General features: G+C 50.7%; 1 protein-coding gene across 1 annotated transcript; it reads left to right on the top strand.

Annotated features, from left to right (window-relative positions):
- The first annotated feature begins 1,984 nt into the window (after positions 1-1,984).
- On the top strand, positions 1,985-14,764 carry prdm12b (PR domain containing 12b). Its single transcript, XM_059943762.1, has 5 exons — positions 1,985-2,201; positions 3,500-3,690; positions 7,543-7,698; positions 9,477-9,591; positions 13,365-14,764. The coding sequence occupies exons 1-5, from the start codon at positions 1,985-1,987 to the stop codon at positions 13,748-13,750; spliced, it is 1,065 nt and encodes a 354-aa protein (XP_059799745.1). The 3' UTR covers positions 13,751-14,764.
- Positions 14,765-16,254: the final 1,490 nt, after the last annotated feature.

A 16,254-nucleotide genomic window follows, 5' to 3' on the forward strand; every position in this document is an offset into this window, starting at 1 on the left:
CGCGTGTCCGTGTTGGAGGTGAATAGTAAATCATATAGCACATAAAAAAGCTGAACTAACAGACGAGTGTGAGCTTCCAAAAATAAAACTCTAACTGGACTTTATATCGATGTGATACATATAAAGGATATCGATTCCGTTTAAGTGGTTTATAATATTGTATTCGTTTAAATGTAAAATTAAACAATTAATTGCATAACCGTTAGTTTCTAACACCCTCGGTTTTAAATATTTTGTTGGTATTTAAATTGTGGTTTATTTATTCTCACGTTAGAGACTTAATAATAGCATTTGATAATAGAGCGAGATATTATCTTTAATGAGCTGCCACGTTTGTTGCAAGCTGTGGGTAACATCAAACCAACTGTAAATTGTGACAGGCAGGAATTTCCAAACGTGCGTTCAGCTCAGAGGGTTCGAAGGGAGGAAAGTCGGGCCCCAGTTGTACCGGAGAACGTCTGCTTTGTAAACTTCAAAACGAAACGATTGCGTTTGTGATTTTGTACAAGTGACTGCCTCCAGCAGCGAGCGGAGAGGGGTTTACAATCGACTTGACATTAAAATCCAAGATTAACTGCGCACTCCGTTCAGGGTGATTTCTCCGGTCCCGATGGGCTGCTCACAACGACGAGGCCTTTCTTTATCATTTTGTTCCCCCTCCTACCTCCACTGGACGCAATAAACACGCCGGGATAAATCTAACTCGTCCCAGCGTGTGTACACCCCGGTGGAGTCCTTCTAAAGGAGAGTGCATTTTAAAGAGCAAAGAGGCAGCTGTTTTTATCGCTAATCTCTGCTCTCCTCTGTCAGTCATCCGCGAATTTATTTACCCTGGTATCCTTGCAGATTTATAGGTATTTATAATCATTCCCCCCGCTTTTTCTCCCCCGTGCTCAGGTTTGAGCGGGTCCTTTAGTTCGAGACGTTATTTTATGCCGATGGAAGGGGGATAAGAAAGGAGATGTGTCAAAGATCGCCCTTATTTAAAAAAAACTCTCATCCAGAATGCGCGTGAAAATCGATCTGCCCCACTTTTATCCGTTCTGACATTATTTCTGATCACCGTGAATGAGGAAGCAGCGAGAGTAAGGGGAGAATAAAGATGTTCTCTCAGCGGGACGCTGGGGACCAGACTGCCTTCTGTGTTCCCAATCAATCATTGTAATCGCCCCTGTCTAACATTTAAAATGTATTTACAAAGATGAGAAAGGGAGCGGACTATTGAAAATCCGACAAATATTGTGGACCTCCTGACAATGTGCCGCCCGGCCTGATTAGTGGCAATGAATATTAAATTTCAAACTTTTTCCTCTCTGGTAATGGGCGCGGGTTCGGCCATCTCCCCAACTTTCATTTCAGATTCTCTATTTCAGACAGGGTTATTCTGTTCGCAGGATAATAATATATATTTTTTAAAAACGGGAGGTTACAGGTCTCAAGGCGAAGAAGGTTTAACCTTATTGCGAACTCGTGCTTATAGTTTTGGAAATGGTTGGGCGCGGGCTCGCTGAGAGACAGCCGCTTATATTGAAGTCTAAATTGGCTCAGGTTGGGAAAGGCACGTGGTTGGTGCGGTCGGCGTTATCCCAACTTCAGGGAGCCTTCAGAGAGAGGGTGAAGCCTCGGGGGGCGTGGAGGGGGTGCCGTGCGTGAGTTTAAAAAGGTTGGCGAGGTGCTGGGGCTGAAGGCTGTCGTCAACAGGTGCACAGAGTAAAGCCAATGGGACGGGTCCAAGGCGCCCGCTCCCCTCCCTCTCCGCACAGGGTCCATCCTGTGAGCTGTCTCTCCTGAGACGTCAGAAGGTCATTAATAACCAATTAGGAAGTCATTCAGGCGGCTATAAAGAGGGCTGAGATTTTTTGGGGGGGCGACTAGCTGGTGATATTCTTCCCTCGGGTTCCCCTCCACAGCATCTCTCCTCCCCTGTCTCCTTCCCACTTCTGCAGCGTCCCACCGCCACTGGGGACCGCGTCTTACCCGGGCCATGGGTTCTGTCCTGCCGTCGGAAGCGCTGACTCTCAAAGCTGGGTTCAAGCCCCACGGTTTCTCGCTGGCGGAGATCATCACTTCGGACATCCTTCACAGCTTCTTGTACGGCCGCTGGAGGAACGTCCTGGGAGAGCAACTTTTCGAAGAGAAGAGCAGTTCCGGGCAGAAAACCGCCTTCACCGCTGAGGCGTTGGCACAGTCCTTCACTGGAGGTGAGTGAAATAAAAACCTGCGCCAGACTACCCGGACCGACATTACATCAACGGGCACCGTCCTTGGCTTGTATTTCGAGAACTTTGATGGCATGATTTACAATAATTACATTTTAGCCATTACTCATTTTGCAAAACTGTATATTTCGATAATTTTCCTCACAGCAAATTTCAAATTGCGCTTGGACGGATCCCTATAATAAAAACGAATCAACGCGGAATTGATTTCAAATGATGAACACCACACGCTGTGTAAGACATCGAGGCGACCTTTGAAAGTTTGCACTTTAACAGTTCGGTCGAAAATAAAATAGATTTTTAAAAAAGTCTGAAATAGAGGAAATCTAAATCTAAATTCAGTGGGTGGGAAATGGTTAAAATATCATAGAAATCAGAGGGAAAGGACGCAGCAAAGTCGGTCGGCCCATCATGTCTGTACTAGCTCTGGGCAAGGGAGACCCGATTCTTCTCGCTAGCCCCAGCAGAACTGAGCAGAGGTGCAGTTATTTTGAAAGGAAATTCGATTCAAGTTTAGTACTGAGTCCCGTTAGTCATCGAGTGCCGGAGTGAGGAGTCGGGGTGGAAAGGCTTGTCTTGAACCCGGGGGTGAAGGGGCGATGGGCGACGAGCCAGCCAGGTTCACGGACGGTCGCCCGCTCCAGACCCCTCTCCCCTCGCTCTCTCGTTCAGAGCAATGGCCGATTTACCCACCTGTCCGTGATGTCGGGCCACATTCCGTGGGGATTAGTGTGTGAGGGTGGGTGGGGTAGGGGTTGATTAAGGATGGCTCCTGTTACAACTCCTCCGAAATTTGACCTGAGAGCTGAGAAACCGGTCCTGTTGACGGAGCCGCTGCTGAGAAGGAATGTGTTTCCTCCCAGGCCTCCACGTATACCGACTGGAGCACGGATAGCCCCGGCCGCCGTCCCGCGCCTCCCTGACCTCAGATCGCTGAACTCGGAACCTTTAACCCGGCTCTACACCAGTCAAGAGTTCGGCCCAGTGTTTAAAAGGAACTTGCGAACTTCGAGAAAAGTCACAGAATTTGAATTTCTAATCTAAACATTAAATCAATTTTCCATATCTCTATATTTATTTAAATTTTCAAAGTCAATGTCATACAAGTGTTTTCGCTCATTTTAATTTCAGCATTTATAATCTATAATTGAACAATCCCGGTTCAGCCAGTCATGATTATTTATCCAATTTCGATCGCTCTCTGCCGGACTGTGCTGTTAAGAGAGAATTGTGCTCACTGTTCCTGAACTCTAACCCTCACCCCTCTCTCCCCGGTTCAGAGGTTCAGAAGCTGTCGAGCCTGGTGCTTCCGTCTGAAGTGATCATTGCTCAGAGCTCGATCCCCGGGGAGGGGCTCGGCATCTTCTCCAAGACTTGGATTAAACCCGGTACCGAAATGGGACCGTTCACCGGCAGAATGATCTCCCCGGAACACGTGGATCTCTTCAAGAACAACAACCTGATGTGGGAGGTAAGCTTTCACCCGCTCACCTGGTCGGACTGACTCGCTCACCTGGTCGGAGTGACGCTGACTCGCTCACCTGGTCGGAGTGACGCTGACTCGCTCACCTGGTCGGAGTGACACTGACTCGCTCACCTGGTCGGAGTGACGCTGACTCGCTCACCTGGTCGGAGTGACTCGCTCACCTGGTCGGAGTGACTCGCTCACCTGGTCGGAGTGACTCGCTCACCTGGTCGGAGTGACACTGACTCGCTCACCTGGTCGGAGTGACACTGACTCGCTCACCTGGTCGGACTGACTCGCTCACCTGGTCGGAGTGACGCTGACTCGCTCACCTGGTCGGAGTGACGCTGACTCGCTCACCTGGTCGGAGCGACACTGACTCGCTCACCTGGTCGGAGTGACGCTGACTCGCTCACCTGGTCGGAGCGACACTGACTCGCTCACCTGGTCGGAGCGACACTGACTCGCTCACCTGGTCGGACTGACACTGACTCGCTCACCTGGTCGGAGTGACGTTGACTCGCTCACCTGGTCGGAGTGACGCTGACTCGCTCACCTGGTCGGAGTGACTCGCTCACCTGGTCGGAGTGACGCTGACTCGCTCACCTGGTCGGAGCGACACTGACTCGCTCACCTGGTCGGACTGACACTGACTCGCTCACCTGGTCGGAGTGACACTGACTCGCTCACCTGGTCGGAGTGACGCTGACTCGCTCACCTGGTCGGAGCGACACTGACTCGCTCACCTGGTCGGACTGACACTGACTCGCTCACCTGGTCGGAGTGACGCTGACTCGCTCACCTGGTCGGAGCGACACTGACTTCGCTCACCTGGTCGGAGTGACTCGCTCACCTGGTCGGAGTGACGCTGACTCGCTCACCTGGTCGGAGCGACACTGACTCGCTCACCTGGTCGGAGTGACACTGACTCGCTCACCTGGTCGGACTGACTCGCTCACCTGGTCGGAGCGACACTGACTCGCTCACCTGGTCGGAGTGACACTGACTCGCTCACCTGGTCGGACTGACACTGACTCGCTCACCTGGTCGGAGTGACACTGACTCTCTCACCTGGTCGGAGCGACACTGACTCGCTCACCTGGTCGGAGCGACACTGACTCGCTCACCTGGTCGGAGCGACACTGACTCGCTCACCTGGTCGGAGCGACACTGACTCGCTCACCTGGTCGGAGCGACACTGACTCGCTCACCTGGTCGGAGCGACACTGACTCGCTCACCTGGTCGGACTGACACTGACTCGCTCACCTGGTCGGAGCGACACTGACTCGCTCACCTGGTCGGAGTGACATTGACTCGCTCACCTGGTCGGAGTGACGCTGACTCGCTCACCTGGTCGGTGTGACACTGACTCGCTCACCTGGTCGGAGTGACGCTGACTCGCTCACCTGGTCGGAGTGACGCTGACTCGCTCACCTGGTCGGAGTGACACTGACTTCGCTCACCTGGTCGGAGTGACGCTGACTCGCTCACCTGGTCGGAGCGACACTGACTCGCTCACCTGGTCGGAGCGACACTGACTCGCTCACCTGGTCGGAGCGACACTGACTCGCTCACCTGGTCGGAGCGACACTGACTCGCTCACCTGGTCGGAGCGACGCTGACTCGCTCACCTGGTCGGAGCGACGCTGACTCGCTCACCTGGTCGGAGCGACACTGACTCGCTCACCTGGTCGGAGTGACACTGACTCGCTCACCTGGTCGGAGCGACGCTGACTCGCTCACCTGGTCGGAATGACACGGAAGTCCTCACCTGATGGGAGGGAGGGACTCCGAATATCTCACCTGGTCGGAGTGACACTGACTCGCTCACCTGGTCGGTGTGACACTGACTCGCTCACCTGGTCGGAATGACACGGAAGTCCTCACCTGATGGGAGGGAGGGACTCCGAATATCTCACCTGGTCGGAGTGACACTGACTTCGCTCACCTGGTCGGAGTGACGCTGACTCGCTCACCTGGTCGGAGTGACGCTGACTCGCTCACCTGGTCGGAGTGACGCTGACTCGCTCACCTGGTCGGAGTGACACTGACTTCGCTCACCTGGTCGGAGTGACGCTGACTCGCTCACCTGGTCGGAGTGACGCTGACTCGCTCACCTGGTCGGAGTGACACTGACTTCGCTCACCTGGTCGGAGTGACACTGACTCGCTCACCTGGTCGGAGTGACGCTGACTCGCTCACCTGGTCGGAGTGACGCTGACTTCGCTCACCTGGTCGGAGTGACACTGACTCGCTCACCTGGTCGGTGTGACACTGACTCGCTCACCTGGTCGGAGTGACACTGACTCGCTCACCTGGTCGGAGTGACACTGACTCGCTCACCTGGTCGGAGTGACACTGACTCGCTCACCTGGTCGGAGTGACACTGACTTCGCTCACCTGGTCGGAGTGACACTGACTCGCTCACCTGGTCGGAGTGACGCTGACTCGCTCACCTGGTCGGTGTGACACTGACTCGCTCACCTGGTCGGAGTGACACTGACTCGCTCACCTGGTCGGAGTGACACTGACTCGCTCACCTGGTCGGAGTGACACTGACTCGCTCACCTGGTCGGAGTGACGCTGACTCGCTCACCTGGTCGGACTGACACGGAAGTCCTCACCTGATGGGAGGGAGGGACTCCGAATATCTCACCTGGTCGGAGTGACACAGACTCGCTTACCTGTTGGGAGGGACACAGACCCGTTCACCTGGTGGAAGGGACTCCGAATCTCTCACCTGATCGCTTACTGCTCCTTTCGCTTGGCCTATCATATCACCATTTAATTCCTCAAACAGCTCTTTATCTTTCATTCCTTATCTGCGTCATTCTCTTCTTCCATTCACTCCCATCTCTCTCTCGCTGTCGATCCTCCCTTTGCGCTTTGCCCTTCTCGTGCTCCCGACTGTTTAAGCATAATCTTGCTTTCAATTTGTCTTGACATTTTTTATTTCTGTTTTATTGTTTTAAATACCAATCTTATGGAAACTAGATCTACACATGATACAAGTTGCCTAATCTTGCAATTCTTTTACGAATTTTTATTACTTTGGTTTTTTTTTTAAGTTGCGCGGTGAAATTCCTTTTTTACATGCCAGCTCTCTCTCCCTCACATTTTCTGGCCTCAGGTGACTCCCTTCTAGGCCACAGATCTACATTCCAGGATGTCTCAGTGTGCCAGCTGCCCCTGGTAGAAACTTCAATGCACCTTTAGGCGGGGGGTGAGTTCCCAGTGACATCTTCATGGATCCGTGACAGAGCGACTCGCAGAGCTTTGGTGTGAAATGCAACCGGAAAGCTCATTTAGAACATACCACTGACAAGAGGGGCCGAATAGTTTCGTTGTTGGCGTGAGATCGTTTGGCTTTCTTCGCTGGCAGCTTCCTTTGGAAACTGGCCAGTTGACCCAGAGTCTAGATTCTAGACTGTCTCACCTTGTTAGAGGGGCAACGGCGGTTCGTGTGGGGTTAGGTCCTTGGGAGAAGGGTGTGGGTAGCTTGCGGACGCTGGAGTGGGTGTGGGGCTGGTCTGGTGGGAGGTGGGAAAAATCTGTTGGGCACCAGCAGCAGATCCCGGAGCGGGTCGCCCCGCACCCTGAACACTCGGCGAATCTCCGCCTTCAGTATCAGCATAGAACAGGCCCGAAGGCAAACGGTTTCGGGGGGCGTGCTCCTCAGAAGGCAGCAGGGCCCGCGCTGATAATCCCGCTGGTTAGACCACGTCTTGTCTGTAAGTAGGCCGTGAGCGAGGCAGAGCTTGCAGCTCGAAACTTCCCGGTGCAAAGTCCGGATTGCTGCCTCAACTATCAGTGCGTTTTCGGCAGTGTTAATCTCTCCTTCACCTTCCCTGGCCCAGGTTTTCAATGACGACGGCACGGTGCGATACTTCATAGACGCGAGTCAGGAGGATCACCGCAGCTGGATGACCTACATCAAATGCGCCAGGAACGAGCAAGAACAGAATCTGGAAGTGGTTCAGATCGGAAACAACATCTTCTACAAAGCCACCGAGGTGAGGAAGGTCCTATCTGGGTCGGTTGGTGTCGGGGGATTATCGCAGCCCGGTCTTGCGTGGACCGGTCTGGTCTGTACGGGAACGGAATTCAGTTTCCAAGCCCCTGTCGCGGCCGCGCCGGGGGTGGGGGGGGGCGCAGGGGTCATTTCGGGTTCCCGATGCCCTTCTGTTTGACCTCAGGGTCGCAGGTCGGGACTGAGGACTGCGAAGGGAATATTGTGATCAGGTTGAACCAGTGGAGATTAGAGACCGGCATCGGCTGTTTAATGCCCACAGATGTGAAATAGCAACTTTAAATCACGAGTAACCACATCCCGCATCGGCACCATCACGCCGATGATCTGCTCGATCCAGATCTGTGACCCTCCCCATCCCACACCCCCGTGGCAGCGCCCGGTGCGGTACGGGACGGTTCGGATCCCTTTTGGATCCCCGGCCAAACACCTTCCTGCTATCAAAGATCTGTCGCACAAGATCGATCCTGAGGATATCACTAATTCACTAAATCACAATTCGCTACATGAACCTCGCTTGTTACACCAGAATCGCCCTTACTCGTGTGTTTTCTGTCCGGGGCGAGATTTATTCTGCTGGTAATTTATTGCCTGTAACCTCTGGCGACGGTCAGCCCGCTGCCCGCGTGGGTTGTAAGGTCACTGGTTAAGCTAAATTAAGGAACCCGAGTGGCCAGGAGTCCATGAAATGAAGTCTGTGCTGAGTTATTGAATTCCGGCAGAACAGCCGACGTTTCAGAAAGGCAGGGACTTGAAATTCTGCAGAAGCTGGAAATTCTTAGTAACGCATGCAAAATGCTGGAGGAACTCAGCAAGACTCGTGTCCAAACGGAGTGTCTCCGTCCGACACGTCGGCTGTTCATTCCACTCTATAAATGCCGCCCGACCTGCTGAGTTCCCCCAGAATTATGTGCGTGTACCTGTGTGTCACAAGGGATTCTAATTGTATTCTTGCAACTCTTCCCTTTGTTCAGGGATTGTAACTCGTCTAGTTTCAAAAGCGTTCTTTTAAAACACATTATAGAGTCATAGAGCGCTTCAGCACAAAACTAGGCCTCTCGGCCCATCTAGTCCCTGCCGAGCTGTTATTCTGCCGAGTTTCATCGACCCTCACCTGGACCATAGCCGCTCCCGTCTATGTACTTATCCAAATTTCTCTTAAATGTTGCAATCGAGCCCACGTCCCCCCAGTCCGGCTGGCGGCTTGATCCACACTAGCACCGCCCTCTCCGAGTGAAGAAGCTCCCCCTCGGGTTTGGGACGATGTTAAGCATTGACCATTTCACTTCGAGGGAGAATGGGTTATAAATCTCCGGCCGTGACCTTCAGTTTATTTCGGAATGACGCAACGAAAGTCTACTTTCTGGAGCGATTAAGTTTTTTTTTCTTCTTGTCTGAATTTATTCTGCCTTCAGCGCCCCCGGATTGGGGTGGGGCGGAGGAACCTTCACCCAGCCCGGAAGAACGCGGGTGACACGTGGGTTATTCAGCACCCAAATCTTGTACGGCACTACGCGCGAATCTATCAAAGCCAAGGCAGCAGAATGACCTACAGTGTCTCACGGATTGATAAACATCAAATAAATGGAATATAAAAGAGAGACATTTATAGTACCTACGCCGGGGGTTTAAATGTTTGCAGATGTGGATCAGATATACATAAAATATAATTTTGTATAGCAGCCCTTAAACACCATATTACCATAATAGCTACTGAGATTAAAACAAAGCCTTTTTTTCTCCTTTTCTATTTCCCTCGAGACAATCCCTCCGGACCAGGAGCTGCTGGTGTGGTACGGGAACACACAGAACACGTTCCTTGGTATCCCAGGGGTCCCAGGGATGGAGGAAGAACACAGGAAAAAGAACAAAGATGGTAATTATTTTGTTGATTATACATCGCAGAACCGGATCCCTAGCTCAACAACCTACTTATTTAACACTAGCCTAATCACAACTTACAATAACCAGTTAACCTACTAACTGGGCTGTGGGAGGAAACCGAGGCATCCACGCGGTCACGGGGAGAACGCACAAACTCCTTAAAGAGGGAGCCGGGATGCCCCGAGCCGCAACAGCGTCGAGCTAACCGCTACGCTACTGTGGCGCCTTCATTATTGTAAATATTAGTGGAATAAGATGGAGGCTGGTGATTCGCTAATGGTGGAGGGCGATTGTAAAAGAACAGGGCTCCACTTAATATTGAATGTATCTAAAAGCATTACCTTTGGGTGAGAGTGAGCTCCATGTTAATGATTTAATGGATTTATTGCCCTAAGAGTGTACTACAACAATTGGCATCACTGATGCAGCTTAACCTTCATTACGCGTCCCAGATCAAAGACCAGCGCTCAGCAGTCAACAGGGAAGAGACGGTGGGTGATGAAAATTCTGGTTACGAGTTATAAGACCATAAGACAATAGGAACAGGCCATTCGGCCTCTCGAGTCTACTACGCCATCCCATCATTTATTAACCTTTCAATTCCGTTCTCCTGTCTTCTCCTCGTGACTTTTGACGCCTTGACTAATCAAGGACCTATCGACCTCCGTTTTAAATACACCACGTGAACCAGCCTGGCAGCGAGTTCCACAGATTCACCGCCTTCCTCCTCATCTCTGTTCTAAAAGAACCTCCTTCTACTCGGAGGCTGTCTCATACTTCCTCTGGTACGAGACACCCCCTCCACTAAAGGAAACACCCTCTCCACATTCGCTTTACCTGCCTATCACGAATCGGCAGGTTCGGAGACACATGTTAAGAGGTTGGGGAGGAGCGCGTTTCAGGGATGGGAACGGAATTGTCAATTAATTTCAACCTTGTCCAAATCTAGAACATATTTATTAACTCCTTCTTGATTGCATACGCCTGTAATTTTGGTTTTAGCACCTGCTCCAACGCAATTGAACAGTTTACTTATAAAATCGAGGTATTCTCTCTGGCTTGGCTACGGATCAGCGGGCACCGATACTGCCCAATATCCTCCTCGGATTTCGTTACCCTTAAAGTGGCTAATTAGTAGATTAACTCAGTAACCAACACTTAGAAATTATGCCATCGAAAACCTTATTCACATTTAAAATCTTTCGCAACATCAAAGGGCAAGTCTCGTTTTGTATCACAACCACTCTACCTAAAACCAAGCGCCCATTATAGAAACGAAAATACCGTTTCAGTATTGCAGCGTGGCATCACGAAGTAGGCCAGTGTGTTATAACATTGGAGGGAAACGGCCTCTCCTGTCTCGATCGGTTATCACATGGTCCTTACACGTTGTATGATGGACGGTTCAGTCTAGGTCTGGGGGGTGCGGCTGGGGATCAGTGGACTAATATTGTCCTTGTATACTGGGGGCTGCTGTAGGTAGAGTCGCTCACACTCAAAGACTCTACAACTCGTTCATATTGTACTTTGGTTGGTTGTCGGTCTTCGTTTACGGAGAGTTTGTATTTCTTGTGAATGCCTGCAAGGAAATGAGTCTGGCGGTAGAGTGCATGGTGACGTGTGATAACAGATGTACTTTGACGTTAACACATGGCCCGTCACCTTCTGGTAGGAATGGGTCCATGTGCGGCTTTATTGGTTATCACAGCGTCTTCACTCAGGTTAGATGTGGATGACGGGATTATTACACAATTGGTCAGTTTGGCTCAAGTACGGATGTTGACTCATTCTTTCGCACTCTCAGGCTGGCCAGTCCGATAGGCCAGCTGTTTGGCCAATGGCCTCTCACTTCGGGGCTCAAATTGCCCAATCAATGTGCTCTGGTGACCAAAGGGCGATCACCGACCTTTGGTCGGCTGGCCATGGATTATTACACCGGCCAGCACTGATAAATTAACCCAATCTGAAATGCGGATATAACTGGTTTCTTTCTCTGTTTAGGGGGCATTTATGACACTCTTAGATGGGCAGACGGATGATTGGAAAATAGAAGGTTGTGTAAGAAGGAAGGGGTAGATTGACTTAGAGTAGGTTAAAGGATTGGCACAACATCATGGGCCGAAGGGCCTAAACTCTGCTGTACTGCTCCATTGCGGCGGAGTAGATTCAGGTGAAGTCTCCTCGTCCCCGCGGATCTTCACATGGAAGAAATGCAACAGCGAGCGGGAAAGGCCCACTTGCGGTTGGTGCAACGTCGACGCCAATGCGGAGACCGGTGCGTGGCTCTGCGTTATGGAAAGGCAGCGTGATACACAACTCTCAGCATCTCAGCCGGGATGCTAAGGGTTGCAATTCTGCGCTTGGAGTCTGATCTGGGGCATAACTTTGTGTTTGGAGGAAAATGTTGAGGGGATGTCAGAGATAGGGTTTTTTTTTTACACAGAGCGGTAGGTGAGTGAAACGTGCGGCCAAGGGAGGTGGTAGAGACAGATACGTTAGGGACATTTAAAAGACTTTTCGACAGACCCCTGAATACAGGAAAAATGGAGGGCTAGGTGGCGGGGAAGGATTAGATTGATGTTGTAGTAGGTTAAAAGGTCGGCACATCGTCTTCGGACTGAATTGTGTTACAGTGTTTCTGAGTTCCGCTCGTTAGCGAAGCGCCAACGTATCTGCGTTCTGGTTCTTAACGTCAACGGATTCCTGCCGATGAATTGTTAACTCTAATTCTTCGTTGAGATATGGGCATCAAAGGTTTATTGTCCATCCTGTCTCTGAGAGGTAAACTGTTTCCTTGAAGGACATCTCACGCCACTGTCGGGAGGATTTCCTGGGATTCGACCTGGTGGATCTGTCCCGGTCAAGTTTGTGTGGGACTGGGAGATGGTGGTGGTGCCTTCAAGCGAAACAGACACAGGGTTGGGGGCTGTTATTAAATACCTCTGGCCCTGAGCGAGGAGTAGTGACTCTGCAAGTTAGAGGTTGTCCTAGGATGGGTTTAAGAATAAATTCCAAAATCAAAGGAAGTTGCTTCTCTTTCCCAGCACCATCTGCTTGCAAGGCAATGGATGTGACCACAATCTCACGGCACCCATCAATTATCCATTGCACTGTACCGGGTGTCGCTTCCCACACCGATTCCTTGAGCTTAAAAAAAAGAATGTTTGTTCTGGGTTTCAGATAGAAATCCTTTAACCAAAAAAAAACCCCGGAAACATTCAGCAGGCCAGGCAACATCTTCAAAGTTTAAAAGTGAGTTTATTGTCAAAGTAACATGTCACCATCTACAACCTTGACGTTCATCTGTGGGGGAGAAAAACCTTCGGTCGGAGCTGGGGAGGACGTTAGTTTTCAGTGGGAGGGGGAGGGAGAATGTGGGGAACAAGTGGGTGTCTCTCTACGTTCAAACATTTTATATTGAAACACTAGATATACCGTTAATCTGCACCAGACTAGAACATTTGTAAACTCCAGTAAAGATCAACTGGAGTTTCGACAGCGCTGAAATCTCCCCAAAGATTTTAACTCTCGGATGGAATTACTTTCACCAGAGGGTGGTGTATCTGTGGATGCCAAGTCATTGGACAGAGGGCATCAGATATTACAGGAAGAAAGCAGGGAATGGGGTAATAAATCAGTAATGATGGAATGGCCCAATTTTGCTCCTAAATCTTTTGGTCCTCCACCCACCCCCAAAACTGGGCGCATATCTGCAAAGCAACGGGAGGGTCCAACTAACCACATTCTTCTCCCTTTTCTCTGCAGACGACCAGAGTGCGGGGGACGGTTCCGGCGGGAGCAACGTGGGGCGGATGCGGTGCGTGATCTGCTACCGAGGCTTCAACTCCCGCAGCAACCTCCGCTCCCACATGCGCATCCACACCCTGGACAAGCCCTTCATCTGTCGCTTCTGCAACCGCCGTTTCAGCCAGTCCTCCACCCTGAGGAACCACGTCCGCCTGCACACGGGCGAGCGGCCCTACAAGTGCCAGGTATGCCAGAGCGCCTACTCGCAGCTGGCCGGACTCCGAGCTCACCAGAAGAGCGCCAGGCACCGACCTTCCCCCGGTTCCCTGCAGCCGCACTCGCCGCCCCTGGCCGGGCCGCACTCGGCCCCTCTGACACACCGCATCCCCACCATGGTGTTGTGACTCCAGCCGCCTCTGATCATGTGAACGAAAACTAAACAATAACTTCAGTAGAAGGTGGATTCTCATTGGCATCCGGACGGGTAGCGAAAAAGCACCGACAATGAAAACAGACCCGACGCATCAAGGGGGTCCTCGTCTCCCTTTACTTTTTGGTAAATGAAGGTTCCGGGGACAGTTCAGCCTCTCCCCCCTGCATCCCGTGTAGTCCGCTAACATCGGGGGGTTGGGGGGGGGGGCGGAGAAGGTCGCAGCGGGAAATATAAACTAAATAGTTGGCCAGGAAGCCCAGCAATGCTCCGGACAGAGTTCAGGGTGGTCTGTAACTCTACCCGCCCCCGGTCCAACAGGAACAGGCTGGAAACCCAGTGGGTCTTCTGGCTCCCTGGCAGATTTATCTTCCCTCAGCATCTCGTGTCCGTCGTGAGGCTCCCACCACTCACTGGAGTAACCTGTTGCCGCTGGCAAAATCGCACGTTGTCTCTCGCTCCCCAATGTACATATTAAAAAATGCCCTCTCATACCACTCTAACACCATTTTGTGCCACCCTTTCAGAACCAACGCGCCTGCAAACGAATTACTGCAATCAGTTCCATTTTTCCCCACAAATACGTTTTCCTCGCGTAGCCCAGCATCAGACTGATTGTTGGTTCAGTTTGCAGGGATTCATGGACATAACGGCGCACCCCGTACACATTCGCCACCGCCCAGGGTCGGGTGTGGGAAATTGGGGTTCATTTCCCTCGCTTTGGTTGATCAAAGATCAAAGCCAGTCATCATACCGGCAGCTACTTACACAATCCAGGCAAGCAAACCCACAAGAAACACCGTGTTCTGACCAACTCACTAAGGTAGCACAAATAGTTTTTCTACAAGAATCAAACGGCACTGCAAAATCCAGTCGGTCGGTTGAACTTTAAAAAAGATACAGTTGATTTTGCCATGAAATCCCCAATTAGGATAAATGACCGTTTCAATAAAAGATTCTCATAATTAAATATTGTGAATGTCCTCTCTCCCCCCCCCCCCCCCCCCCCCCCCACACACACACACATAGTGGAACTTACTGCAATGTGTTTACAAAGTTTCAGTCAAGATGAATATCAGCTGAAACGGAATTATTTTAAAAAAAGGATCAATGTCTTACTGCTTTTAGAGCAACACTGCAATTAAGATCTGGGTTCCATGATTTGTTATTAAATTCCCAGTGGGGTCGCTGGACTCCGGTTAGCGTGCTGTTCCCGTTCCCAACTTACCTGTACGTTGGTATTAAAAGTTTTCTGGTGTTGGCCGCCCCCTGGTGTCAGCACTGATTTATGCAGCACCAGCCCTTGTAACCTGTTCTAAACACGTGAAGTGAGCCGGTTTATATTATTAATTATGAAAAAATACATTGTTCGTAGTGACTGTGTGCAGCTTCCAAAAGAGAATTAAAATATTTGTCACTTTAATTTGTACATATTTAAACAAGAGATTTGCCTGACATATCATTGCATTTGTAATTATATATATTGTAAATGTTTACTGTAAGCAAATGTATAAATAAATCTGTACTTTTTCATGTGTTCCTAAATAAACTGTACCTTATTTCTGAAACCCTTTGATAGGAAATATTGAGATTTATTTCCTAAAACATCAACTTGTCACATTCTGGAAGTTTTTGGCGGTGAAGTGACCCATGAGCGGGGGCAAGGAGGTATTCGAGTGGAATACGAGATGTTCTCCTGCTTGTGGAGCAGCAGGCTGAAAACTGGTAAATACTGGGTACAGATGATCTTGGTGTGTGATTTAAACACGGAACACGAACGTGCAGATCCGGCGAGCAACTTTAGAAACCTAATCAGGCTTTATTGCTAAGAGGTCAATGTACATAACGGAGCCTATTGGAACTGGCAGCGGGAGCTTTCCGTTGTGTGCGTAACGGAAGACACCCCTGCTTTGGAACTGCTGAATCGAAGAGTGTTGATAACGAGAGAGAGGTTGATACTCAAGGAATTTTACAGTGACCTGGGGGCGGGCAAGACAAATGGTGAGAACTAGCTGATGGCTCTTTGCTTTGGGGCACCAAGTACACTAATGGCGAGGAGGGTAGATTTAGCACGTGAAAGGGAACCGATGTTCAGGGTTTGGATGCAGTGCAGGATTGCGTCGTGTTGCGCTTGGCAGCCCCAGTGACCCCGGTTCGGTTCCCGTCGCTGTCTGTGAAGAGTTCGTACGTTCTCATGTGAGCGCAAAGGTTTCTTCCGAGCTGCAGTTCCAAGGAACTACAGGGTTAGTAAGTTGTGGGCGCTAGGAGTGCTGAAGCTTTGCTAACTCGTCAGCGTCCTCGGACTACGGTGCACCCCACCTTGTGTTTCAACGTGCCCGTCACAAATGGTAGTAATCTTTGAATCTCCTCATTTGTAGCAAATTCACCCATCACATAGTCTACCCTCACCTCCCCACCTAGCAGTACAGCCAGTAATTGACACGATCTTGTATTACGGGCTGTCACATGAAGGGCCAA

Source organism: Hypanus sabinus, chromosome 18 (genome assembly GCF_030144855.1).
Source record: "Hypanus sabinus isolate sHypSab1 chromosome 18, sHypSab1.hap1, whole genome shotgun sequence".
In the NCBI taxonomy this organism is placed as follows: domain Eukaryota; kingdom Metazoa; phylum Chordata; class Chondrichthyes; order Myliobatiformes; family Dasyatidae; genus Hypanus; species Hypanus sabinus.